This window comes from Python bivittatus, unplaced genomic scaffold (assembly GCF_059951505.1).
Source record: "Python bivittatus isolate LINGU-HERP-01145 unplaced genomic scaffold, Pbiv_v1 ctg000080_np1212, whole genome shotgun sequence".
In the NCBI taxonomy this organism is placed as follows: Eukaryota; Metazoa; Chordata; class Lepidosauria; order Squamata; family Pythonidae; genus Python; species Python bivittatus.
This window is the reverse complement of record NW_028277035.1, coordinates 51,576,779-51,604,766: the sequence shown is the minus strand read 5'-3', so window position 1 is coordinate 51,604,766 and position 27,988 is coordinate 51,576,779. Positions and strand designations below refer to the sequence as shown.

Genomic DNA, 27,988 nt, shown 5'->3' with positions numbered 1-27,988 from the left:
CAAAATATTACAAAATAAAGTCCTGTGCGCTCTTAAACTGAGTAGAAATAATTTCCCATGCTTTCTCGTATGTTGAATAAGAAGCTGAAAAGAGTGAAGATTCTTCTGGAGGATCAGGACTGTCTAATTTACACAGAACATACAGCCAGGATTGCAGCTTTAAGAACAGCATGTATCATGTTGGAGATTATGTATACGTTGAACCTGCGGAAGCCAATTTGCAACCTCATATAGTCTGCATAGAACGACTATGGGAAGATTCAAATGGTAAGGAATGTTCCTTTCGGTAAAACTGTTTTTAAGATTAAAAAGAACTCCACAGAAGTATGTATTCTTTGCTTTCAGAAAGGTACTAAAAGGTAATGCTAGGACAGCAGATCCCATCAGTAATTTTATAATTTGAATGTTTGGCAGTATACAAATTAGTGTTAACATGATATAGAGTTCCTTATGCGATTGTTAAAATACTGTCATGAAGTTTCCGTAATAGATTGATAGATTATGAAATAATTCAGTACAAGAAAGCGTTGGCTGGGCTCGGGTGGATCCTTCACTTTTTATTTCTTTGGAATGGTTTAGAGAAACATCTCCACCTGAATTCATTTGATAACTCCCCTCTTGGCATGAAGAAGAGATTGTTATTTTCACATTGTGTACGATTGTACAATTGAAATAGGTACCTGTTGTCTATCCTCTGTAGCATCACTGATAAACAGCAACCTGCTTTTTTCACTTTTGTTCCTTCACAGGGAACTTACCATTCATTCATTCTTAAACTTAAATATAGTTAAGTATTATTTCTTTTAAGGTGGGTGCAGGCCTCAAATCTGGCTACTTTCCTTCAAACCATCCAAGTATTTTGTGTATTTTGCAGCAACCAGAAGAACAGTATAATTCTCTAATATAAAGTGGCCTTAAAATTATTATGATAGTTATGTACCATAACTTTATTGTCTGTGAGTGCTAAACTCTGTCTTGTTTTTAGGGGAAAAATGGTTATATGGCTGCTGGTTTTATCGACCAAATGAAACATTCCATCTTGCTACCAGAAAATTTTTGGAGAAGGAGGTGTTTAAAAGTGATTATTACAACAAAGTTACAGTGAGCAAAATTCTAGGCAAATGTGTGGTCATGTTTGTTAAGGTGAGAAGAATCTAAATGAACTCTTACATTAATACTGATTTTCTGCTTACCTCTGACATTTGGAAATAGAACAAATGGGGAAAGTATGGCCCTATAATTGTTGTTAAATTACAACTCCTGCTAGCATGGCAGTGGTAAAGAGTGCTGGGATTCTTTAGCCATATCTGGAGAGTCACCGTTTCTCCCTCATTTTTGGTTTATAGTAGGAGGTAAATTGTAAACTGTGTGTAATTTATAGCAGTTAAGACACAAGCTACCAGGACAGAAGGTGGTTTATTTGAAGGAAAATAGAAGAAGACAGAGGAAAAGGGCATTAGCTCAAGACAGGGGATTTTTGACATGAGGTTCAAAAATTCCCCTTCTATTGTAATGGATTTTTTATAATGGGAGAAAGAGAAAAAGGCCACCTTTGTCTTTTGAGTTTCTAGATTTAGCCTTATTCTGCTATAAAACATTCAGGTTTGGAGTTGATAACCTTCTAATACCTTATCTAATAAGGTATTAATAATACCTTAATAATAACATAATTTATTATTAGAAGGTATTAGAATTAATACCTTCTAATAATAAATTATACATACTTCAAGGGAAGACCAAGGCTCAGGGATAGGACAGGATAGAATCAGGGAAAAAGTCCTTTCCCATTTCTTGGAACTCAACACTGTCACCTTGAGAAGCCTGAACAGCAAAAAACAGCAGTTTAATCACTATGATTTGATAGTGTTTCAGCGAAGTGATGGTTGTTTTCTACTGTATGCATGTCTCTGTATATTACCTTGATTTTCATTTCTTTCTATATTACAGGAATATTTTAAGCTATGTCCAGAAAACTTCAGAGATGAAGATGTCTATGTTTGTGAATCACGTTATTCTGCAAAGACAAAGTCTTTTAAGAAAATTAAATTGTGGACTATGCCAATTAGTTCTGTACGGTTTGTCCCACGAGAAGTGCCCTTACCTGTGGTTCGTGTTGCATCAGTATTTGCTAATACAGACAAAATTGATGAAGAAAAACATACTGAAACATCAGAGGATAATAAAATTGGAGATAGCATTCTTAGTCTTGAAAAGGTATTTATTTTATAGGAAAGAGTTATTAAAGTGGAAAGGTGAATGCCTTGAATTGTGTACTTATATTTGCATAGGTGCAATTTTAATAACTGTTAATTATGTAAGAAACAGCTAGTCACTGCTTCTGTTTATTTGGAGACAGACAATTCTGACTTTTTGATAGATTTCCCATACATTGGATTATTTCATCATTTTCAGAGGCAAAAACAACTGTATGTGTAGAGATAAATGAAAGAAACCTTATACATGTTGGACCTCTGTATGGATATCAGTGATCCTGCATACAAATTGCCTCTGGATGTAACTGAGGATCTCTAATACACTATTATTCTTTAGTATCAATTGTATTACTTTTCCTAGTTCATAAATATTTGTGTATTTCAGGATAAAGAAGATGTTCCAGTAGAAATGTCAAATGGAGAACCTGGCTGTCACTACTATGAACAGCTTTGTTACAATGATATGTGGTTAAAGGTTGGAGATTGTGTCTTCATAAAATCGCATGGTTTAGTCCGACCAAGGGTTGGCAGGTACAATAAAAAAAAAACTATATGAATGTACTTAGAAAAGGTACAGAAACAAAAATGAATAAAACTGTCATGTAATATATTAATATAATCCTGGAGAAGGTCTATCTCTGTGGTTGGTAAGAATCAACACTGGCTTGATAGCATAGTCAATCAGTCAATACATTAATTGAAGGGAAATGTTAAAATTGAATTTGGAACTTGTTTTGGAATACTTTGAAAGTGATTTTTCTGTCTTTTTCAGAATAGAAAAAATGTGGGTTAGAGATGGAGCTGCCTATTTCTTTGGTCCAATCTTTATACACCCAGAAGAAACTGAACATGAGCCAACTAAAATGTTCTATAAGAAGGAAGTATTTTTGAGTAACTTGGAAGAGACTTGTCCTATGACATGCATTCTGGGTAATTAAATAGTAACATAACATTTACTACTTGTTCTTTCAAATTGAAAAAATTCTGTTTTGTCACTTCCTTGGATTAATAAAATTGCTACAAAATGAAGTTTTATAATAATGAAAAGCCTTTTTTAAAAAAAAAGTTGTTTTAATTTGGCTGGAACTAGCTAACAAGAAAGAAGAAATGGACTCTGAAATTCATCAGGCTCTTTTCTAGATAAATCACTTTTTGGAATGCTGGGCAACAGATAGAGTTATGTGTCTGCATGGAGGATGCTCATTTGGTATCTGTTGAACTAATGATAGCATCAATGCATGTAGGAGCTACTTGTCACATTAGGAACCAGTAGTTGTATGCAGTACATGTGATGTTAGTTGCAGTAGGGCTTATGAGTGCAATTAAGCATGTTTGCCACAAACTTTTTGATATTTCAGAATTTTCAGAGATACTACAAATATTGTGCTATACATATTAATGAATAAAACACAGCTATTTATTATTCTCTCTTTCAGGAAAATGTGCTGTGCTGTCTTTCAAAGATTTCCTTTCCTGCAGACCAACTGAAATTCATGAAAATGATGTTCTTCTCTGTGAAAGTCGCTATAATGAAAGTGACAAACAGATGAAAAAATTTAAGGGACTAAAAAGATTTTCTTTGTCTGCTAAGGTAGTAGATGATGAAATTTACTATTTTAGGTAATGTATGTTTCAATTTTTAAATAAAAAATCATAGAACTTAATTTGATCTTATAACAGAGAAGAATACCTATTCCCAGCTCTGTAGAAATTATAGAAATACGGTGGTTGACAATGTTGAAGGTGACTTAGAGGTCCAACTGGGCAGTAATGTTTCCATTCCCTCCCATCAAATTCCACCATGAGACATTGATGAGAGAAACCAGTGCAGTTTCTGCTCCGTACCCAGGCCTGAATTCTGATTGCTGTGGGTCCCACTAGTCTCCTTCCTCCGGAGTTCTTTGTAATTGTTCCCCCCTCCACTTTCACAACTACCAAAAGGGGAAGTTGGTCATAGGAGAATAGGTTTTCATTTGTGTTGGGTCCAAGTCAGGCCTCTTAAAAAGGGGTAGACCAGTATCACTTTCAAAGCCCTCAAGTGATTTCACTATTGCCTGGAACCAAGGATCTATCTCCTCTCTGGGTCCCTTACCCAACTAGGAATTGCAGAGGTCTAGTCCACAAGTGGTGGAAGTAACATCACAAAGGACCTGTCCACTTCCCCGAGATCCACAAGTTCTAAAACCTCCCATCCTGTTTCCAATTCACAGCAAATACAAGAGATTTTATTCACAAAATTATCAGCCAGAAGATTGCAAGTTGCACTAATTGGATTTTCCAGCCTGTCCTTCCTTAATTGCTCTGGGTCACTCTGAATAGTATAGCTGGACACATTCAGCAGATGCAGTAAAGGCAGAGAAGGTATTATACTTTGCTGCCCTTATCTCCACAGAATAGGATAGAAGTTTTACTGGTGCCCATGTCTAATCGGACTCACTTCTCATCCTCTGCCATATTCTTTACAATTATCTTTTTCTCTGTGAACACATTATAATATTGTGTAATGTATATAGGATAAAATAGACTACAGTGTGTTAAAATAGACAAAGGTAGTAAGATAAGATAGAGTAAGGATAAAAAGTAGGATAAAATAGAATAAGATAAAATAGAGTACAGAGATACATAATAAAATGAATATTAAAATTTGAAAACAGTATGTGTTTAGGTGAATTCATAACCTTTGCATGCAACCCCAATGTGTTTTATAAAACGTGTTCTCTGTTGGACAACCCTAATTATAAATCTGACAGTTCTAGTGGCTACATATTTGTTTGTCCCCTGAAGGAAATAAGATAATCTTTTGTTAGAGTCCCAATATATGGTTCTATCAAATAGTGTCTGTAAGTCCTGAGCCCTTATTGATGCATATAATTGACAGTTGAACAGGACACGTACAATGTCTTCTATTTCTGATGCTCCACAAATACATATTCTCTCAGGATATGGCACTTGGTGGAATCGTCTGTATTTGAACATAGAATCTAACAGCTTGAATCTTGCTCTGGTAAGAGCTATCTTATGGTATTGAGTCAAACCCATTGTCAAGTATTTTTCTGTTTGGAAGGACATTTTATTTTTGGCCAGCCATTTCAGTGACCTGAAGTTTGTAAGTGACTCAACATCGGTTTGGGCATTAACATCCAGAACTCTTTGTTTGAATATTGCCTTGGCCTGATTGGCTGAGAATAGATATTGTATTGAGAAGCCGAGATGGGAGATGATTTGGAGAAGTTGATTGATCCATGTGGTGGGTTGAAGTGTGGCCATCTGGATGGACCCAACGAAGCTTTTCAGAAGGCAGCAGGGTTCGGTCCATCCAGATTTCAGGGGGAATGCTATTCCATACGGCAGGTACAGTGACAGAGAAGGCACATCTCCTGAGTCCCATAAAATGACATTGTTTAAGAGGCAGGACCTGAAGTATGCTTACTGTCTCACAATTTTTTGGATGCAGAAGCTACAGAGCAATTACTTGTTAAGTATGCCTGGGAAGGTGTTTGGCAGTATAATGATTGAAAGGATACAACAGGTGATAATAAGCAAAATTTGGAAAGTGCAGAATGCCAGGCACAGGATGTGCAGGCCCCAGATTTCTTTTGTTTTTCAACAGATAAGAAATGCATGAAAGTGAGAAAGTATATTTTATGTTAGTTGATTTAGAGACAATGTAAGAGTGATTAAGTTTGAATTATGGAATACTTTGTGCAAATAAGGAGTTGAAGTTTAGTTGTGATATGAGCAGTATATCATGGCACTAAAGCTAGTGTGAACAATTGGAATCAGTGGTTCAGCACTGAGCGGGGAATAAGACAAGAATGTGTGCTGTCCTCTTGGTTATTTAAAGTATTTATGGATAAAAGTACAAGAAATGCTTGTGATGTCATTAGAGTATATTGGTTGAAGACATGAATGACATGTACTTTATAGGTAGACAACGCCCAAATGATTTGCAGTAAATGTTAAGGTGCATGGTGCAATGACCCATATGAATCTGAAAATTAATGTAAGGACAGGAAAAATAATCAACAATTATAAGTTTTACATGAATGATGAATAAGTAGAGCAAGATGAATTTCTGTACCTTGGTGCAATGCTTATTAAAGATGGGGAAACGGATGGATAAATTTTAATTTATATGCAAATATGCAAATAGTATTAGCAAAGTAGTATTAGAAATGTAGTCTGTTGAGAAGAATTAATGTTTGTGCTTCTGCCCACTTTTTTATATGGAAGTGACAGCTGGGTATGTGAGGAGAAACATAAAAGTAAGCTGAATGCGGGAAGAGTGGTGTACTTTAGAAGTTTGTGTGTTAAGCAAGAAGAGATAGGGTTAAGAATGAATGGATCTTGAATGAATGTGAACTGGATACAAAAATGAGTGATCACAAAGAACAATGGCAGTGTGTGAAGCAGCATATGGATGTGGTTGAAGCAAAGATGGTTTTCAAGGACAGAAAGGTGTAGAGAGGTATAGTAGAAGATATTGATGAAATCTGGACTTAGCTATGTTCCGTTTACCTGACACCTTTCATTTGTTTGGCTTACTATTTTTTACTTCTCTCTATGTTCTAATGAAGAGAAATACTGTGTTCAGTAAATATATACTTTTTCTTTTCTTTTCTAGGAAACCTATTATTCCACATAAGGAGCCATCTCCACTTTTAGAGAAAAAAATTCAGCAGCTAGAAGCAAAATTTGCTGAGTTAGAAGGTGGTGAAGAAGATATTGAAGAGATTGGGGAAGAGGAAGGTGAAGTTACAGAAGCACCGACAATACCTCAGCTGCAGACTCCACTCTCCAATGAACTGGATATAATGCCATATACTCCACCACAGGTAATATGACTTACCAAATCTTATTGGTGAAAGGAAGATATTTTTGAAAACTGTGTAATAACATAAGTATGCGTGAGTGATGTAATGTAGTTATTTATTTATTAAATAAGTTTATATGGCCACCTATTTCATATGTATGACTCTGAGCGGCTAACAGTTAAAAATAGAATAAAAACATTAAAAAACAACTAAGTTTAAAACAACAGAGATAACATAAAAAAACTTAGCAGTGAAAATGCTTAGTCAACACAACCAAGGCCAAGAAATGGTCTCACCCATATTATCAGGGCTCTAGGTTTGATGGCAAAGCCAGGTTTTCAGTGCCCTGGGAAAGGCCAGCCGGGTCAGGACAAATCTTATTTCTGGGGGAATGATGTTCCAGAGGGTGGATGCCACAGCAGAAAAGGGTCTCTTCCTGGGCCCTGTAGATGGCACTTGTGGATAGGACCCAGAGCATACCTCTCCTGCCAGATCTCACAGGATGGGTAGACACCATTGGGGAAAAACCTTAGACAGTAACCATTATTGAATCCATACAGTCATTTAGATGTGAGAAAGCATAGACCTGTGGTACTGTGAAACATGCAAATGAACTTCCTTGATTGCTGTAAGTTACTTGACAGGATTGTTTGTTAACTCTAAGGAGTGCTACAAAACTATTTTGAATAATACTAGATACATTCCAGCTTACAAAGATTCTGCTCATCTTAGGAGCTAAGAGCCATAGCATACAGGTACCTGTCATTTGTGTTTTTCTCATTTTCTCATTTTAATTTTTTTGTGACTAGGAATTTACAAAATGTTTCAAATGTGATATATCCTTATAACTTGATAGTTATATGTATATCCTTATAACTATCCTATAGTTTATAGGCCATGCAAAGTTGTGATGGGGAAATAAAGAAATAATAAATAAACTTGAAGCACTTCATAATAGTCAAAACAGCTGATCTGAGGCAGCATACAGATTTTCTATACATTTATTGCAATCACTGGGTTTTTTTTTTTCCCCCTTTATAGTCCACTCCGAAGTCTATCAAGGGCAGTGTAAAAAAAGAAGGATCTAAAAGGAAGATCAATATGAGTGGGTACATCTTGTTTAGTAGTGAGATGAGAGCTGTTATTAAAGCTCAGCATCCAGATTATTCCTTTGGAGAGCTCAGCAGACTGGTTGGAACAGAGTGGAGAAATTTGGAAGCAACCAAGAAAGCAGAGTATGAAGGTAAATCTAAATCAGAAAAAGGTGCATTGTCTAACAGGCAAGTCCAATTTCTGTCTTGAAAGTTTCAAATGGGTAAATGATTACATTCTGATCTGTCCATAATAAACTAAATAAATTAGTGGTGGTGAAACCTACAAAAGGATTTGGAACTTAGAAAAACAGAAGTAATAGAACTAGTAAAGAAGCAGAGACCTGAATCAGAGGCTACCAAGTGAATTTTTAAAGCAAGAGGTTTTGAAGAGAAATGAGATGAAAAAAGGTGTGAAAGAGGGGATTAAAAACTGAAAAGGAGACCCTAGAAGAGTTTAACATAGTCAGTATAGAGAGAGAAAGAAGTCTGAAAATTGTATGCTAATTCAAAATAATCAGCCCAGGTCTTCAGCTGTAGGCCTTAAAACACATTGAAAGGAAAAATTAGATAAGTATAATTAAATGCTGCTAGTGAACAAGAGAACAAGAAAATAAGTCACCTGCATATTGTGAAAAAGTATGTTTGTTCAAAATTGTAAGACAAAGCAGAATAGGAAGGACATGGTTAGTGCTCTTTTTCATATATATGTTATTCCTAAACTTTCAACATTGTATGTCCAAGATGGATGTATGATGTAGTAAAATCTACAATAACTCGTCAGCTAAATATGTCTCTGTAGAATAATTACACATCCTTTATTGATTATATAAAACAGTGAACTGCAACTTAATGAAATTCAGCATATTACTTCAGTTGTTGAATCCAAATGTACTTTTAATCCTTTGTCATAGTGATTTAATTCTTTGCATAATTTAATATTTTTTAATTTTAATCTTAATATGTTTAAAAAACATATTTTCCTAATCCTAATCCTAAAATATTTAAAGTTACTTATTGTAGCATTGGAAAATAAAATTTAAGAAATATTGCAGAATGGGAAATGTAATTATTTCAGAACAAATTGAATTTTTAGATTAAACTTTGTATTGGATCTTTCATTCTTCCATTTGGTTTTTAACTTATGAATTTATTATATCATTTATTTGCAAAGAAATAATAGTTCTACCCGGTTACCATTTCAAGCAGTTGTTTCTCCATAGAACTAAGACTAAGAACATATGCCTGTTGCATATTTCCAAAAAAAAATTGGGCTTCCTTTTGAATCCTGTCTTTTGAAACACATATACCCTGTGATTTGAGCTCATTCTTTTCAGAATGTATTATTATATTGTTGCTGCTGCTGCTGTTATTATTATATAAGCTCTGTGGAAATTAACTATTTAAGTGTTTCCACTAATGCTGTGTTTTATTTTGATTGGAATCCATGGGTTGGATTCTGGCTTAGCTGTATATAGAGTAGACCTATTAAAATCAAGTAATAGTGGACTCCTGATTCCAGTGGGTTGGCTTTAAGTATGTAAAGCTTGATCCAAGCCTTTGTTCTATGACTGAATTTTATAAGCCATTTTGGGTGTGAATGAAGATGGTAGCTAAAACAGTCAACTAATTTGTACACTATTTTCTCTTGGACAGATTTGGGTGGATTTTAAGGAATAGTAATCTATTATGTAAAGTGAATAGTGCAGGATGGGGTTGTGCTGAGCACTTTATTTTATATGGCAGTTACTGATATTTTTTTCCTTTGCAGAATTGCATTAAGTTTCCATACAAAGTTTGTTCTTCCAGGCTTTTTTGTGTAAAATGGGAATAGGATATGTTACTTATTGGAGAGCATTGGTAAACATTTATGATTGTAGAAGCTAGTGCTGTCAATTGCAAACTACATATTCCTCTCACCTGATATTTTCCGTATATGATGAATGATATATTGGTTTTTACAAATGAGAGGTCCCTCGTGCATCACTAACAAATCTTTTAGGATGGCCCAAAGATCTGATGTGCTTCAGAAGTTATTTATTTATTTTCAGTGCCTCAATGGACATTCGAGCTGGTATACATAAGCAAACCTAATTAAAGTACAAAATGAATATCTCCATGCTTAAAAAGCAAACCACTCAAAATTATAATAATCATAAAAATAGTAAAGTTAGATATGCACTAAAACACACTGGGGCCTAAAAGTCTGCTAAAATAAAATTGTTTTAAGGAGCTTCCTAAACACAAAAAAGGGTAGGGGCCACTTGTATTTCCAGGGGAAGTATGCTCTGTAAAGTGGAGGCCACTACCAAGAAAGCCCGTCTCCTGATCTAAGTCCCTCTAATCTCCCATGGGGGAGGGGACTTTGAGCAAGCTCCTCCTTGACCCTTGAATGATGGGCAGAACCATGCTTGGTAAGGTATTCCCTGATACATCCCAGCGCCATGCCATATATGCCTTTATAGCCGATAACCAACACTCTTAATTGGGCCCAGAATCCTAATGGATCTCTCTGACTGCTAATCTGATCCTTGCATTGTATATCAGCAGCAGCTTCCAAGTCATCTCCAAAGGCTTCAATTCAGCAATTTCCAAATCAGTCCAATTCAGTTTGGGATTCAGCCAAACGCATACCCTTGCTTTAAACCAAAATTTGATACGATGACATATCATGTAAAAACATCACACAACCAAAAGCAGCTTGTGGCAGCTTTTGTGTTGTGTTGAGCTGGATAATTAATAAATATATCTAGACAAGAATAGATTAATACAAGAAAGAAAGAGTCTTGTCATGCCTTTAACATTTCACTGTATCTCAGTGGTTGCAAGCCCTGGTCTGAGCAAACTGGGATTGGATTTGTTGAATTTGGCAGTGAAACTACAAAGTTTAACTCCTGCTTCTACTAATCATTTTAATTGCTTTGTCATTACTGTAATTTTCCCTCTCTTTTCTGCTTATATCTAGCACCAATACTTCAGATCAAAATCATTTGTGAAATGTCAGCTGCTGTTGTTTTGGTCATAGTCCTAATTCAGGTTAACAGAATTAATATGATACATTTTATACCCATGAAAGTATAGTTAGGATTGCTTCAGTTTGGTATTATCTTGTAAATGATCATTTATAAAAATAGTTAGATTCCTCTTTTTCTTAGTTAAATCAAAGGAGAACAGATTGCTTGTTTTCTGAATCACTTTAAGGAATGCTGTCTTTTGATGTGAATCATACATCGTAAACACTAAAGATAAGAAATTCTTATGTATCCTTACTGTTGATTTCCCCTCCCCCCAGATGATTTCTGTATAGCTTTTCTTGTATTGTTTGGTTATGCTTGTAATTTCATGTTCCCCAAATATATGTTTGAATGGGTTATCACTTACATTCCTATCCTATTTTTTAATACAAAACCCACTCTTTTCTTATTTATCTAAATACAGAAGCCTTTTGAAAACTGAAATGGTGTAATAGGAAATCAGTCTTCAATCAGACAAAGTGTAAATGTTTCTCTCATTCTTGTTTTTCTAATAACATTTTCATCATTTATCTTGGAAATAATAGAGAGAAATCTTTGTTCACAGTTTTCCTTCAAAGGGTTAGGATGGGCAGTGGCAACATAAACCAATATCTATAGTGCAGACATTTTGGAATAGCATTAAGAAATACTACTTTATAGAAGTAAACATTGCCACCTGATTAGATGTTTTAGTCTTTAGGAAAAACAATTATCTTAACTGTAAGCAGCTAAAAGTTTGTTTAAATTACCAAACACGTCCAGTGCATTATAATAAAAAAAAAATTAAAAATTACTGAAGGACCACAATAAGAGAAAACATAAAAAGTTTGTTAACACAGAGAAAATTGTAGAAATAGCTCACATTTGCTATTCTTTTGACAATATATATTAGCAATTCAGTAAAATCTTATTTTAATGGATTAATTGGAAGAGGATGTCCACTATACATGAATATACACTAAATACAAAACTACATAATTGCAGCAATTTATGTAATTCATGTAATAATGCCATTATAAAAATGACACAAATTGCATAATTTGCATTGGTTTGTCATTTGGGTGATGATATCATTACATAAATTGCATAATTTGCATCTGCATAATTTGTGTCATCATGCCACAAAAGTGTGGTCTTTTGAATGCAAAACCTGTTGTATCAAGGTCTGCTGAATTGAGGTTCCATTGTGTTACCAATTTGGTAACCTTACCAGGTAGACCAGACAGGAAACACAACCACATAAACTAACTCTATTTTATTGTAAAGCTACATTAACAGAATCTTGCAAGTCTGTAAGTACAATTCTCCCGCCCTCACCTTTATAGCCTAAGAACTTAGGGAGGGTCCCTTCTGAGCTTGTTGCTCCACCCACTATGCAGCAGTGGGCTATGCTGTCTCTTATCTGTTCCCTCGGCAGCATCTCTTCACCCTGGGTCTCCCAAGGTCTTTCCCACATACCATTACAAGGGCAAATAAATGAGTTTTAATAAATGAGTTTTAATAAATGATCTTTATCATCTTCTGCCTCAGTAGTAGTTACAGATTAATCCTACTAAGATCAAAGCGGACACTTGTTTTGGATCAGAGCAGGTTTGTAGACAATGGATAGCTCTCTTACTCCAGAACACACTAACAGCTTTATGCAGAGCCAACCTAGGGCTGTGGACTGCAGCTATGATACTTAGTAACATTTGCACTGAAGTTATCTTGTGTTGCTGCCCTAAATTTAGGAGACAGGGAAGGTAGGAATCACATCCAGGTGCACATATTGCTTAGCATTAAACAGCTGCCATTCTGTTCATAACACTGTTGGTGTTGTAATTTAAAAAAAAGGGTAATAAAAAATAAAGCCTGTGGTTTAGATTATGAAACCACAAGTGAGTGAAAGCTTACAAAAAACACCTTTTTCCCTCCTCTCTTCTACAGCGTAGCCTCATCCACACTATTTCACAATTTCACAATCAGGTAGGAAGGACTGAGCAGTGCTTCAGATTTAAAGGCAAAAAGGTGCATTGGAACTTGTGGACATGCTCGCATAGCATCTGTTTCCAGACCCTGTTTCCCTTAAAATTTGAAGCTCTGCGTAGTTGGTTGCTTCAAAATAGGAGAAGGTTTTGGGAAGCATAGGACGGAGGCAGGAACAGGAAATACCCTCTGCACGTTTCTGTCTCCCCATGGTTGTCCTGATCTAAGCCCATATTTCTTGAAACCTTTTGTGAATTAAAAAAAAAATCATATATTTTTTTTGTTGGCAACTGAATAAGTTCAAAATTATATACTGTATTACTAAAATTGTGTGGGCTTTTTTTTCCTACATAAGGCTAAATGATCAGAGAGTTTTTTTTTTTTTTGAAATTCTGGGTTACAAAACAGAACTGAAAATCTAAAATACTTTTGCAGAGCGGGCAGCTAAGGTTGCTGAGCAGCAGGAGAGAGAACGCGCAGCACAGCAACAGCAGCAGAATTCTTCCCCCCGGGCAGGCACTCCTGTCGGGGCTCTTATGGGGGTGGTGCCGCCACCAACACCAATGGGGATGCTCAATCCGCAGTTGACACCTGTTGCAGGTAAAAACAAACAGGGGGCTCTGACCATTTTTTCCTTCATCCACTTTACCAAACTCTTAACCGATCTAATAAAACTTTCTTCTTAAAATTTAACTTCAAAGCATCCTGATTTTGAGCACAAATGTTGCTCTCACTGGTAGAGATACTATCTTTAATCATAAGCATGCACTCTTATCCTGACCAGACCTGTAACAGCACTTTTCCTAATCAGCAAACGTGCACGTAGTTTGAATTGTATCCTATCTATTAACTGTTGTTTTTTTTTATGCTGTATAATCAGTATACCTGGAGAAAGGTGAATGATCCTGCATCTGATGAAGTGGGCTGTAGTCTGTCAAGTTTGTCCTATAATAAGAATTAGTCTGTAATGTGCCACAAATTCTTTGTTGATTTTCCTCACATAATATAATTGATTTTCAGGCTCCCATAAGCAACTTTCTTTTGCGCTAATGATGGGTTAAGATTGTAAAACTAGTATTTCACCTTCATTTGAGCTTAAAACTAATGTTACATTCCAGTTGAAAAGATCAAGTATGGTGGCAGTAACACAGGAACTGAGAAAAGTTGCAAGTATTTTTCCTAGCTCAGAAGACCTTTGGCTTGTACTCACTGAACAGTGGCCTCCCTGTATCACACTGTAAACACTGGTCACTTTGGATGGAACATTAAAATATGGTTTAGTATGGCATACATGAGGCCTTGATGTTCCCTCTCTATCTCTGGCATGTCTGTAAAGAGGAATTTGAAAGCTTCTCTTCAGTTGACTACCAATATAACTGAACTCAGAAATATAGCTAATCTTAGTTAAAATTTAGTGAAATAAGCCAACTTTGAACCAAAGTTTATGATCCTGGCATTTTAAACTAAAACCATCATTACAATTAATCAGATTGTCATAGTTTAGATAAAACAATAAACCATGCTTAAAAATGGGAGCAAAAGTTTCTGAGCAGAGCAGAGCAGAGCAGAGCAGAGGATCATGAGCCTTAGACCCATTCTCACAAGTAAAACTATCATTTAATGTTATTTTTGAAATGGCCAATGTATAATACAGTATCTCTGATCTTTGTTCAAAGTCCAGTTTCTCTTGGTGTTGAAGCCTTGCACTGTGCTTAAAGTTTGAAACCAAGGCACTAAATGAAAATTGTCTATTGAAATTTATATGAAGCCATTTTTAGACTAATACAGTGTTCTTTGTGTTTTACAGCAGTTTTTTAGTTTGAGAAATGTAATGTATATAATTGATTTTGGAAGGATTAATTAATTGATAGGAAATAGAAGTCTCAAACTAGTATATTGTATATTTTTTCTCGTTTCTCCTGTTGTCTATACAGTGTACTATAATTCACTTGATATAAAATAAAAAAAAATTGCAGCTAATATAATCCTCACAAATGATCATAATATGCCTGCAACATCTAGCATATTATTAGTTGTTGGTATAGTAGACTATTTTTGGTGGACCCAGACTCTGTTATTTGAATTCTGTTCCTAGAATAGGGATTCCAGTATTTTGGTTCTACTTAGACCTCCTGTGAATCCCTTCCTTAAATCTGTTCCAGAGGATTGGGAGAAAGCTCTGAAATTGCATAAGAAGTACACTGGACTGCAGGCAAAGAGGAAATAAGAGAAAATGCTTCTTCCCCAACTTGTATTTATAGAATCCTCTTCTGTCTCCATGTTTATGCTCCTTTATGAGAGAACACTTTAGGTCCTACCTATTGTTTTTGTCTTTGTCCTTTATTTTAATGGAAGTGTCATCATGAGCAGCATGATATTGTAGGTCTTTGAATCTTTCACTCAGTTTCTATGCATGCTTAGATGCACATTGAATGTTTGTGCTGTGTTTTTGGCTAAGACAGTGAGGTTTGAGCTATGGAATCCTATTCAAATCTTCCATCAACCACAATTTGGGAACTCTTATGTGTCAGCCCGTCTGCTGGGGTATAAGGGTGCTAGGCTACTTTGTAGGACTTTTCTAAAGACAATTGACAACATTTGTGACTTGCTTTGAATGCTTGATAGGTTCAATATAAATACTAAGTATAGCCATTAGTTTTACTGTTGGGCATTATGTAGTAGCCAATATTGTTTCCTATTAATTCAATGTGAAACATGAATCTTCAGTGGTAGGTTTCCCAATCAATTTATTTAAGTATCCTTATGTTTTTTACATAAAATATATTCCTGAGAATTTGGCGTTATGAAATTTATGGAGGTTGTCAAGGCTGTTGAGAATCTAGTCCAAGAAAGATTGCATTTTTAAGTAGCTTGAATTGTGAGGATTATTTTCTGTGAAATTTAAATTTTTGATACATATGTTTTATTTTCACATGATTATTAACTCTTTCAAAGTTTTCAAAAAACAAGTTTTTTTGAGCGAAGACTTCCTGACCAAAGGATTCTTGGCCCCAGCATATAAAAATTCTGCCCCCTTATCCAGAGAGACATCTCCATTCCTTATATCAGATCAAAACATTAGCAAAGCTGTAACTATTATAGCATATGCCTGTACTTATCAACAGTTAGTAGCAGATGTTTGTTTTGTTATATTTAGGTTAGCTATTACATTAAGTTCACACAACTATTGTAAATAATGGCAGGCATACTGTACAAAAGATTTATTATTTCCAAATTCCTTCCCTCCAGTAAGTTGATAATAAAAATAATTATTTGAACTAACAACACTGGTTCCACCTGTGAGGATACCACATACTTTATGTACTTAGGTGCTGCTTTTTGACCTTCTATCAAGCCTATAAAACAACTTGCAAACATAACTTTCCCAAATTCTCTTAAGGCATTCCCTTTAAACCTCCATTTTTCTATTCAGAATCCTCCTTTCTCACATCAGCTCATTTTAGTCCTCATAGACTCTTCTGAAAGGTCCCATCCATCAGTCTTCTTTTTTCCCCAACTCCTCCTCTACTGCTTCCATCAGGATAATCTTAATTCTCTCTCTGATGTTGTCCCACTTTTCAGATGAAAGACCCCCTTATAATTTACTTATTTATTTATTCATCGTATTTATATAGCCGCCCATCTCACACAAAGTGACTTTCAACAATCCTCAAGAATAATCCTCACTTATTTGCTATATACCCCAGACTTCCCCTATATTAATATTTTTCTTTTTCTGGTGCCTTCCCTTTTATTCTTTTCCTCAAGAGACATGCCCATTTTTCTGTCCCTCTGTTTGCCCATCCATCTTCCCATCATCACATTGTACCTTTTTTTTTTAGCTAATATTTTATGAATATTAGCAAAGACAAATTACAACTTATTGGCATTAGGTATTAATAATGTCAATGTGACTATTGGTAATTTAAAAATTTGCGTTTGAAATCATCATAATTGTAGAATGCATGGTCTGTGATGAAAAATTTTGAAATCGCATGGTATCTCAAGTGCGTAAGATTATGTCTCTCTCTTTAAATTGTTTTAAAACTCAGTAGATCTTAATGAGAATGAATGAGATGAAGCAGAATAGCCCAATTTCTTCAGTGTTGTTGAATTAATTTCTCATTTGTTTAAATGATTATGTCCAGCGTAAGTTAAATAGTTAAATTGAGTGCTTGGTTTTTAACAATTTATTTTCCATGAAACTACAATACTATCCCACAAACTCAGAATGTGCTTATAACAATGTTGTATACGTTCACATAACTGACAGGACACCTTACATTTGCTTGCAGTTAATATCCTTTTAATGATGCCAGATGTACAGTTTGTTTCCTTCAAAAGAATATGCCAGTAGGCTAATACTAATCTGTTGTAAATATTCTATTTGGCACTGTAACATTGTTTGTTTTTGCAAGGTACTAATTGTAGTGTTGTATGGCAATACTGAAGACGCTTATGTGTGGGTAGTGCACGTCATTATTAATTTGATCATTTTGCATGTCATTGATGCATGTTTGAAATTTGTTGTGTCCTTCAAGGCATGATAGGTGGCTATCCACCAGTGCTGCCACCTTTACAAGGCCCAGTTGATGGCATTGTTAGCATGGGCAGCATGCCGCCACTTCACCCCGGGGTGCCTCCACCCCATCAACTTCCACCAGGCATGCCAGGCATCCCACCACCGGGTAAGAATGAACCTCCTCCTTCATTCATTATCTCGTCTTTCTGTTCTCGCCCCATTTGATCAGTTACTCTAGGAGAGGTTTGCCACGTGTGCACTTGTAGCTTCACGGCTTGACTTCCACTGAATATCCTAGGTCTGGGATATTGAGCTGGTAATGCAAAAGTGCAGTGAAACATCTCTTAGATACAGATACCACATGTACTGGCATATTACACATGTTGGCAAAGCAACATGTGGTCAGTCCAGCAGCAAAAGGAGTTGACCAGTAAAATGTAAGAATGCTTCAATTAGTGTTTAAGGGCTTGACTTGACTGGAGATGTGGAATATTAAAGGCTTATATTTTCCAATCCATATGAATATGTCAAAAGTCTTGTTTAAACTGGACTAAACCCAACTAACTCATAATACTAATATAAATCATTACCTCAGTCTGCTTTTCATTTCTAGCTTTTTATATTACAATCAGTTCAGATGTGTACATCCTATTTTCAATGGCTTGATTTAATAACAGGTCACTTAAAATTTTACACCTAACACATGATTATAAAACTGCTTCAATACATTGTCTTACATATATACTAAACTCAAGCTTCAGCCAAGAGAGAATCAGTTCCTGTAGTAGTTAAATGTATTTTTACATTTGCCCTGATCATTGAAGTACGGTTTTTAGTTACAACCCAGGCTTGATACATATTTAAAATGTTATTACATGGATCAGTAATTATCCATTATAGTGAAAGTAACATTAACCAAAAGTTATGAATTATTTAACTTTCCTTTCTGTTCCTGTCTTTTTAAAAAAATATACACAGGCAGTTACGAAAACCTCAGTTACTTTCCTCTTCTTTTTTCTGCTGCTAATTTTTATTTTGCCTTTTCTGCATGCATTGGATAAATTTAGGCAGAAACTAATAAAGATTCTGTTTGCATGTCATACTTAACTGTAAACAAGTGCTTCCAAACCATCCATCAGTGGTTTGGCAATAATTAAGCATGGTACTTGAACCCAGAATAATGTTACACCTAGTTTGTTGGTTTACCATATATCTCTTTCCCTAGTTACACTTTGTGGTGTGTAGTAGCCAGAAATGGCTTGTATCCTACATTTGGATAACCCACTTATTTATTGTGAATCCACAAATGAGTTGTTTGGAAACCACAGCTTTCCATTTCAGGTTAAAGATGACGTGCATACAGTCACAGTTTGCCTGCTTTATTTCAAAGTATGTATCTCTTGAAATCCTCCTTGCTAATTGCAAGCAGGGTTATATTTTAAGATTCTAAATAAGGGGCACAAATGTGAGCATTTACAGTGGGATAACAATAACTCTGAAGTTTAAATATGTCATACATTTCTATGGCACAGTGTTTACTGTTCAGTTTAAACAAGGGCATGGATGTTCACTATCTGTAGCAAGTTTGCTTCTCTGTCCTTAAGAAAATCCTGAGTTATTGCCTTAGATAGAGATGGTTATTTAGTAAAAATTGCTTGTTTGTTTTAAAGAGTAGACTAGAGCAGAATTCTCACAAAGGCACCTGAAAGTATGTGGCAAATGACCGAGCAGAAACCACTGGGCCCAACATGCAGTGCCGTTGCACAGCTTAACTTCAAAAGGGTTGCATTGAGTACTTGCACAAGTTCCATTGTAGTTAAGCTTGGGAATTATTTATGAATCCAGCAGAAGGGATGTTGTTTATTACTGGATAAAATGAATTAGGTGGAACCCAAAAACAAAACAAACCCCAGACATCCAGCATGACGTGATTAATGATACATACATACATACATGTACATACACATACATACACACACACAAATAGTGGTTTTCACTTTTTGATGTGACATTAGTCTGTTATAAGCAGAGCAGTGGCTTTTTGTTTGTTTTTGTTTCTAGCCTGGAATAAAATTCTGATTTTGTTATATTTTGAAATGCAGGTGTTATAGGTCAAAGCGTTTCCTCCATGGTAGGAGCCCCAGCACCAGGAAGTCCATTTGGGCAGCAGGTAGGTATAGAAAAATCCAGTAAATCATATTCTGATATTGTCTTTTTTTTAAAAAAGTGTCTTCCACTTCCTTAATGAGTAAATAAGTAAGAGGTGATAAGGGAGTAACATTAGCAAATTAGAAATTTGTATTTCTAATTTGTAGTGTATTCCTAATTTGCTGATGTTACTCCCTTATCACCTTTTATTACCTGTAGGAGTCAGTGCTGGGCAACCTTTTCAGTCTGGGGGGAGGTTTGTGCTCTGGATATAGCTGGCAATGTCATAGCATCAGCAGTGCTGACTGGGAAGAAATTTGAAGAGAGCTGATTTCCCCCCTTAGTTTTGGGAGCTTTACAAAGGTTTAAAGTACCCATTTTGCCACTTAAACTCCAACCAAAATGAGAAAAAAGTTTGACTTTTGGTTCAAGATTTTAAAGTGCCATTTGATATTTATATTCCCCCTCCCCAAAACCTATATATTTTAGCCTTGCACATTCGTGGAGAGCTTTGGGGGCCTCAAATGACATTCTAGGGTGATTACACAAAACCTGTGGGTTGTCCTCACACAAGAGAGAATATGAGATGTGCCAAAATCTGGGTTGTAGTTAGATGAGGAGTTACAGGGTCCCTGACCGGTCTATTCATCTGGCCACCTACTTATTAGAGACTCGCCCTAGCTGGTAAAAGCTGCCCAAGTGATGATGTGTAGCTAAGTTCATGCAGTAGTATCTGCTTCGTTGAGAAAGAAAGTAGTACTGCCTGCCTTGAAGGAGGCGGTGGTTTGTTCCCTTCTCAAGCCTTCACAAGACAATTTTTGTCTAGTCTCCAACTTCCTTTTTAGGGATGGTTGTTGGGAAGGTAGTTGGCTACAGCTTCAGAGGGTCCTTTTTAGTCAGGTTTCAGACGAGGACATAGTACCGAAGTGGCACTGGTACATGCTTGCTGATGACCTTCAGTGGAGTCAGGACAGGGACAGGTACAACTGTCCTGGTTCTTCTTGATCTCTTGGTGGCTTTCAATACCACTGACTACACTATCCTTCTGGACTGCCTACAGGGATTAGAAGTGGGAGGCGCAGTGTTTTGGTGAGTTTCCAGTTTATCTGTGGTTGGGCCCAGTTGGTGATGGCAGAAGGGGAGAGATCAAGCCAGAGATCGCTGACACAGGATGCCTCAGAGCTTGATGTTCTCACCTCTCCTGTTTATCATTTACAAGAGGCCGCTGGATGAGGTCATTCATCAGTTTGGGGTAAGGTACAATACCCAGTCATACATCTCAACCCTAAGCCAACTAGATGATGATGTGAAAGTCTTGTCCCAAAGTCTAGAGACTGTGGGTGTTTGGATTGGGAGGAACAAGTTGAAGCTCATCCCTGACAAGACTGAATTGCTGTGGGTATTTGGATCAGGTGATGTTTCATTTTTAGTCCTGAACAGGGTTGCACTTCCCACCTCAAGACTGATTCTCAATTTGGAGGTCTTCAGGTTCCATCACTTGATGGAACTCAGGAAGTAGGCCTTCTCTGTTGTAGCATCTGCCCTGTGGAACATGCAGCCCCCACCCTAATCTTATTTAAGGAGCCCTTAAAACCTGGCTGTTCCCCAAGGCCTTGGGGTAGAGGGGGTGGTAGACCCCATGGGATGGTGTTATTTTTTTCTGGACATTTCTCTTTGTATTGTTGGGTTGTATTGTTTTAAATCATTACATTGTATGCTGCCCAGAACCATGATGGAGTTGAGTGGCCTATACATTTAATAACAAGTAAATACATTAATTTCTTTTGTGCACCATTTGAAGTGTGTCTTTATGCGTTTGGTATTAAGTTTAAACACCTTTGTTATCTGTCACGGGCCATAATTCCTGCTAAACTATAGAGCAGTCACCACTCCTTTAAAATATTTTTGAACACTTTTGCTCTTATTAACGTGGAGTTCTTGATGGCCTCTGACCTTGGTTGTCTGCTTGCAGACATTTTAGAACCAGCACTGATGATTTTACCTAGTTGTGTAATGAAACCCCTGCAAGCAACAAGCAAGCTAATACTTGTCAAATATCCTTAACTGTGGTATTTTTTCAGACTGTTTTTGACCTAAAATGCTTTCTTATTATCCTTTATATTTCTAGATGGGTATTCTTGGTCCCCCCGGCCAACAAGCACCACCCCCCTATCCTGGTCAAAACCCAGCAACTCAACAGGTTATGCAACAGCCTACAACGCCTATGTTCGTCTCCCCTCCACCAAAGACACAGAGGCTTCTCCACTCAGAAGCTTATCTGAAATATATTGAAGGTCTTAGTGCTGATTCAAATAGTATTAGCAAGTGGGACCAGACCCTTTCAGGTAAAATTATATGGAAATGAACCTTTTAAAAAAATGTTGACGTTTCCCACGACTCTAGCATTCGTTCATTTTACCTCAAAATGGCATCTGCAGGGGAAAGTGTTTCATAATTGTCTGAAACACTGATTATCCCATAATTATACAACTCTCTTTCTACCAGTAAATTGCAGATTTCTGAACTTAGATTTAGAATGTTAATATACAGTTACATGGAGATTTTTTTAAAGGGAATTGTTTTCCTTACACTGATTCCATATCTTCCTTTTTCACTTGTATGTATTTAATCCGTTTTGTCATTTTACCTGATTATTCATATTTGTTCCATTTTTTTAGTTGAACTATCCACAGATTTAGTAGATACTTGCTACTGTGGCCCTATTCAGGTTCAGTTCCTATTTTTGGTTCAATCTTATTTTAGTGGTAAATGAAAAATAGATGACGAACAATACGCATCCAGTGTTACTTTCCAGAACTGATTTACACTTACCATGATATATTAATCATAGAATTATAGACTTAGAGGGGGGCGTCTAGGCCATCACGTCTAACCACCTATTCAGCATAAAAATCCATATTCAATCATACCAGCGTTTGTCCAGCCTCTGGTTGATAATTGATTGTCCTATAAAGCTACTGTTGGGAAGTTTTCTGAATGCTCAGCTAGAATCGTTATTCTGTTTCCTATAATCTGGATAGATGGAGATCAAATCTTGATCTGCTCTGTAATAACCCTTCACATTCTTGAAAAATTATACCACTTCTCCCCTTTCAGCCATCTTTTCTCAATATTTTTAGTTCTCTGATTATCAGTATTGTCCTTCTCTGAACCTATCTGTTATCCAAATCTGTCTTATAGTAGGATGCCCAGAACTGAACACAATAATGAGATGGGGTCTGATCAGTGCAGATGAAAGTAGAACTATTATTTTCTGTTACTTGCCAATTTTACTCTTATCAATGCATCATTCATATAGCTGACTCTTTCAGCTCATGTTCATCACCAATTCCAAAATCTTTTTCACAAGTAATATTACCAACCCAGGTATTTCCCACCCCATATTTATGCATTTAATACAAAATTTTATTTTGCATGTTGTATAATGCACAAGCATTATTGGTGAAGTATAACAAACACTTTAAGGCAGTATATCACTTCTGTACTTTTCTTGTTTCAGCACGAAGACGTGATATCCATCTCTCAAAAGAGCAAGAAAGTCGTCTTCCTACCCACTGGTTGAAAAGCAAAGGGGCTCATACCACAATGGCAGATGCACTATGGCGGCTTCGAGACTTGATGTTGAGAGATACACTTAATATCCGCCAAGCATACAACATAGAAAATATTTAATCTTTCAATACCAACGTATAAAAAATTTGTGGAACATAGCTGTTTTAGTTATTGGTGAGGGAGGGCAAATTGTTTTTATTGCATCTTACTGTACATTGCAAGATTGTTTTTTTTATAAGGACATTTTTAATAAGCATATTTCACTTTTTGTTATATTATGTTGACTTTTCTTAAATATACAGACTTGTGCATATGGTTCTTTGCCTTGAAAGATGATCTCATACTTGGTTCTAAATGCAAAGCAAGGTTATACCTTTTTTTCTTCACAGATTCTGATAAAAAGGCAGGAAGGGCGTTTACAGTTTACCTTGGAGAAATATACATTTAGGCCTAGACCATAGTGGCATGAGCATCCATGTGTTTATATGGTAGTTACTTCTGGCAGGTGCATCACATGTGCTTAAAAGTTTTTTTAAAAAAAAATAAAGCTACTGAAGTAGAGAGAAAGGAATCTGGTAAATACAAGAATTTAAATGTTTGGTCATTAGGAGGATCACAGGACTTGAAATAAAAGAGAAGAAAAATAATCAGAGACTTCAGTTAGATCAAACACTTTTGGCATTTAGGAGTTCCAAGGTGAGTTTGTACTGACCAACTTGTCATTTGTAGAGAGTCCTATAACCATGAACATTTACCTGTGTTGCCAGTAGACTCTGACCTAGGGAGAGAATGTGTTGTCGGCTTCATTTCTCCAGAAGGAGACTTAACCACCGCAGCAGTTGGGCTTATAGAGATACTTGAGGAAGGATAAATAACTATAAGGGTGCAAATATTTCTTTCTTCTTTCTGTTTAATATGATTCAGTTTTTGATAGTACAGTATACATAATACTTTTGCATTCTTGGATTGCTTACAGAACATTTATATATTTAACAAAACATGACATTTTTAAAGATGCCAAGGCCTATATTTAATACATTTTAATACTTTTACATTTCTATCACTGGAAGAAAATGGATGTGTTGTTCTCTGAATAGTTAAGGTATTATTACAAATAATGCAGATTTTAACTGATCTCTGAAGGTAAGTAACAGGTACAAGAGAGGCTTGCCTAAATTCTGTTCATAATTTGGCACTGAGATTTGTATGCTGTTTTTTTTTAAGTTGCTCTGATAAAAACATTGCATTGCAGCTACTGAGAATTTCAAGTGCATAATAGCTGCACTGCAGTATTAAAAAGTTTAACATAGTAAATAATGTTTATTGATGGGTATTTAAACCCTGATCCTGCATATCTTACTTGAAAAAGTAAAAAATTACTCACTTTCAAAAATATCTTCCTTTGGGATCACAGTTTTTACACCATTTTGAACTCCAGCATTTACAGTCTAGATAGTCCCTTTAAGCAGGAAAAAATCTTACATGAAGTTTAATTGAATTTGTTGTCAATTTGAACAGACCACCTTCTACCTAAAATTGTGTAATTCACTGATTTGCTGCCTAATTACATACAAACATTTCCTAGTTTTATAGCCTTCCTCTACTCAGGATGTGACTGGCTGTTGATAGACATGTTAATTTGTCATTTACTTATAAAATTAAACACCTTTGACTTGGTGGAAAAAACTTAGGCCTATAATAATTTTAAAAACAAGTTTGTGTTCAAATAAATTTCATGGAGGTTTACATCAAGCAACAAGCTAAAACTTACATTAAGTCAGAAAATATGTTTTTAGAAAGCTTGATTTCTAAGTAAAAACTACTTGAAATGAAATGAAAAACTACTGTGGTTTTCACTTCAGAAAATGTGCAGTTAACTAGGAATCCAGTGTTTAATTCAATAGATGTTATATTCAATATACAACCCTGTTTTAATACAGATCCCCAAAAATTAATAATGGTGGAGCTATTTCAGAGATACAGTATATACTGATAGCATATAGCTTATGAAAAATCTAATGAAACATTTAAAGAGATCCAGTTATCAAATTAGGTACTAATATAAAATGCAGCTTAATTGACATTACAGGAGAAATATTTTGTATCCTTAATATTCTATAATCTGTGGTATAAACAACCTTAGTTTATATTCTTTACAATATTTAAAAACCTCAGAGAGACATACAGATGCTGCTACCCCCAAGTTTGTTTGTTTTTTTTCCTCCTGGGGTTTTCTTAGTTGACTTTACAGTAATTTCCAACACAGAAGCAGTTGCAGTGTTGGGAGCTGCTGAAATAAATGCATACATGCTGTTCTGGATCGTGGCCAGTTTGTTTGACATTACCTCAGATATTGATGTTTTCGACACAAAGGTAAAGGAAGCCAGCAGCACATCCTAGTTCTTTAGTACTTAGAACTTCCATGGACTTTTACTAATACAATCACTTTTGTTAAGGATTGCAAAAATTACACCAAAGAACTTGGATTTATTTATTTTTATTTATTATTTTTAAAAAACAATTTTTAAGAACAGGATGAGACACCCTTTGGATGCTGTGTAACGCAGAAGGATCAGTGCTGAATAATTTGCAGCACTGTCTTTCCCAGAGGTCTTAGCTGCGGGGTAGCTTCACCACTCCTAATAGCCTGGGAGTAAACCATTAGAACTGTAAATGAGGCCTCTTCTTTGGAAGTGCAGAGCACCCCTCTTAAACTATTAGGCTGGCCCTAATTATTTTAAATTTAATTTATTCCAATATCATGTATACTGGGGCATTTCAGTAACATGTAGGATTTAAGATTTGATGGCTACAATCCAGTATTGCACAACCAGCAGACTTAACTATTTTCTAATTATAAATCGTTGAACAGGAAAACCATGTCTTATTTGTGGCCACTTGAATCCATTATTTGTTATCTTCCACAGCCATATACTGTATTAGAATAAAAGGACTTTGGTTATTCAAATAAAAGTATGGGAAATGGTTGGCTTGAGTGGAAAAAAATACATCTATTTCAGTTTGAAAGTAATTAGTAGTTTATCACCTATTCTTTATTCCTTACTTGTTCTTTAAAGAGCAAATCTGTATATTAATTCAAGTCAATGCTTATAACTTTTTTCCAGCATATATGCTTTTGGACCTGGTTAATCCATGCCTCATTTTTACATCTGGTTGTATACTCCAATGAGTAAAGTGATAATTAGTCAATGTGCATGTACTATCAGTTTGTTTTTTTGAGGCTTTTTAATTTAAATAAAAATAGTTTGTAATTTGGATTAACCAGGTTTGATTGTTCCATTAAGATGTCTCACTTTTAGTTCCAGATAATTTTTCTATAATTCTAACCATGCTCTGTAAAGAAATCACTGTGGCACGCAAGATGTACATCTGGCTGTTACATTAGATACACAAAACAGGTTTAAGACCTAGAGGAAAATATGCACATTTAGCCTACATTCAAAAGCTTTTCCAAAAAGAAACATAACCAGTTTGCTTCAGAGGAATATATAAGTGTAAAATTAGTGTACACATAGACACGCACACATAGAGACACTAAGTTCACGTTCACACTAAGCCATTACTTGTTTTATCATGGTTGAGTAAGTCACAATAGCTGGCTTCATGCATCATACTCAGTCAGACCCAAGCCAATATGATTGGGAAACCAGTCACTGATTTGTCAGCTATGATTGATGGCTTAGCATGAGTGGATTATGGTGTTTGGTTGTTCATTAAACAATATTAATACAAATCATGACTTACTGCAGTGTGTGAACCAAGCCACTAAATCTAAGTATAAAGGCATGTATCAAATTGTCCTATATATTTATTAGATTTGTTTCCAAATGGTATCAAAATAGCAACATTGTATAACCTTAATTTTATGGAATAGGAAAACAGGTCTTCTCCCTGGTTTTAAAGTCTGTGTTGGAGGTTGGTGTGTTTTAACCAACTGTAACCAGGTCTGAGCTAATCAGAAACAAGCAAAAGGATCCAACTTACAGCAAGCATTAGAGTGGGAGTGCACAATTTGTTCCCACTGTATGTATGTATGTATGTATGTATGTATTTATTTGATTCGATTTATCTCTGCCCATCTCCCCCTAATGGGGGACTCTGGGCAGCTCACAAGATCCATTAAAACAATAAATATATAAAACATAAAAACTATACAAAACATTACCAAACAGAAAAAGTCCAAGAGGCTGATGGTTACTAGAGCTGCAGATAACAGGCCTCTAAGGGGCTACCATCCCCACACTTGGTGTCTTCCCTCCCGACCCCAGGCATGATGATGATGTATATTATCATAAACAATGATTTATTGCAATCTTCCCTATTTTATGATAAAGCAACAGAATTCTTATAACAATGCTTATGTTACAGATTTGGAGTAGTTTCTGTTTAGTACTAGATTTAAAACATGGCAATACTTTTCCCTTGATCACATATAATGTGCAATTGACATGGGGTTATAAACCTAGGAGATAGCCATACAGTACATTTTTACATTTTCTCCTTTGAGAGTAAATGCAGCTTTTCTCTTCTGCTACATATTGTATATACAGTCAGGTCCAGAAATATTGGGACATCGACACAATTCTAACATCTTTGGCTCTATACACCACCACAATGGATTTGGAAT

The 27,988-nt window shown here is 35.7% G+C and overlaps 1 protein-coding gene across 17 annotated transcripts in view; it reads left to right on the top strand.

Moving 5' to 3' along the window:
* PBRM1 (polybromo 1) overlaps nucleotides 1-26,739 on the top strand; it is a 67,009-nt gene extending 40,270 nt beyond the window's left edge. For 7 of the 17 annotated variants that reach the window (XM_088134054.1, XM_007432378.4, XM_088134053.1 and 4 more), the window contains 13 exons: nucleotides 82-267; nucleotides 986-1,143; nucleotides 1,948-2,214; nucleotides 2,599-2,744; nucleotides 2,986-3,143; nucleotides 3,650-3,833; nucleotides 6,838-7,048; nucleotides 8,069-8,270; nucleotides 13,533-13,697; nucleotides 17,639-17,785; nucleotides 19,722-19,789; nucleotides 21,896-22,112; nucleotides 23,288-26,739. In XM_088134054.1, coding sequence (XP_087990180.1) covers nucleotides 82-267; nucleotides 986-1,143; nucleotides 1,948-2,214; nucleotides 2,599-2,744; nucleotides 2,986-3,143; nucleotides 3,650-3,833; nucleotides 6,838-7,048; nucleotides 8,069-8,270; nucleotides 13,533-13,697; nucleotides 17,639-17,785; nucleotides 19,722-19,789; nucleotides 21,896-22,112; nucleotides 23,288-23,460 — 2,282 coding nt within the window. In that variant the 3' untranslated portion in view covers nucleotides 23,461-26,739. The remainder of the gene's footprint in view (nucleotides 1-81; nucleotides 268-985; nucleotides 1,144-1,947; nucleotides 2,215-2,598; nucleotides 2,745-2,985; nucleotides 3,144-3,649; nucleotides 3,834-6,837; nucleotides 7,049-8,068; nucleotides 8,271-13,532; nucleotides 13,698-17,638; nucleotides 17,786-19,721; nucleotides 19,790-21,895; nucleotides 22,113-23,287) is intronic. The other 10 variants (XM_088134066.1, XM_088134065.1, XM_088134063.1 and 7 more) reach the window with 5 other exon arrangements.
* The last annotated feature ends 1,249 nt before the right edge of the window (nucleotides 26,740-27,988 follow it).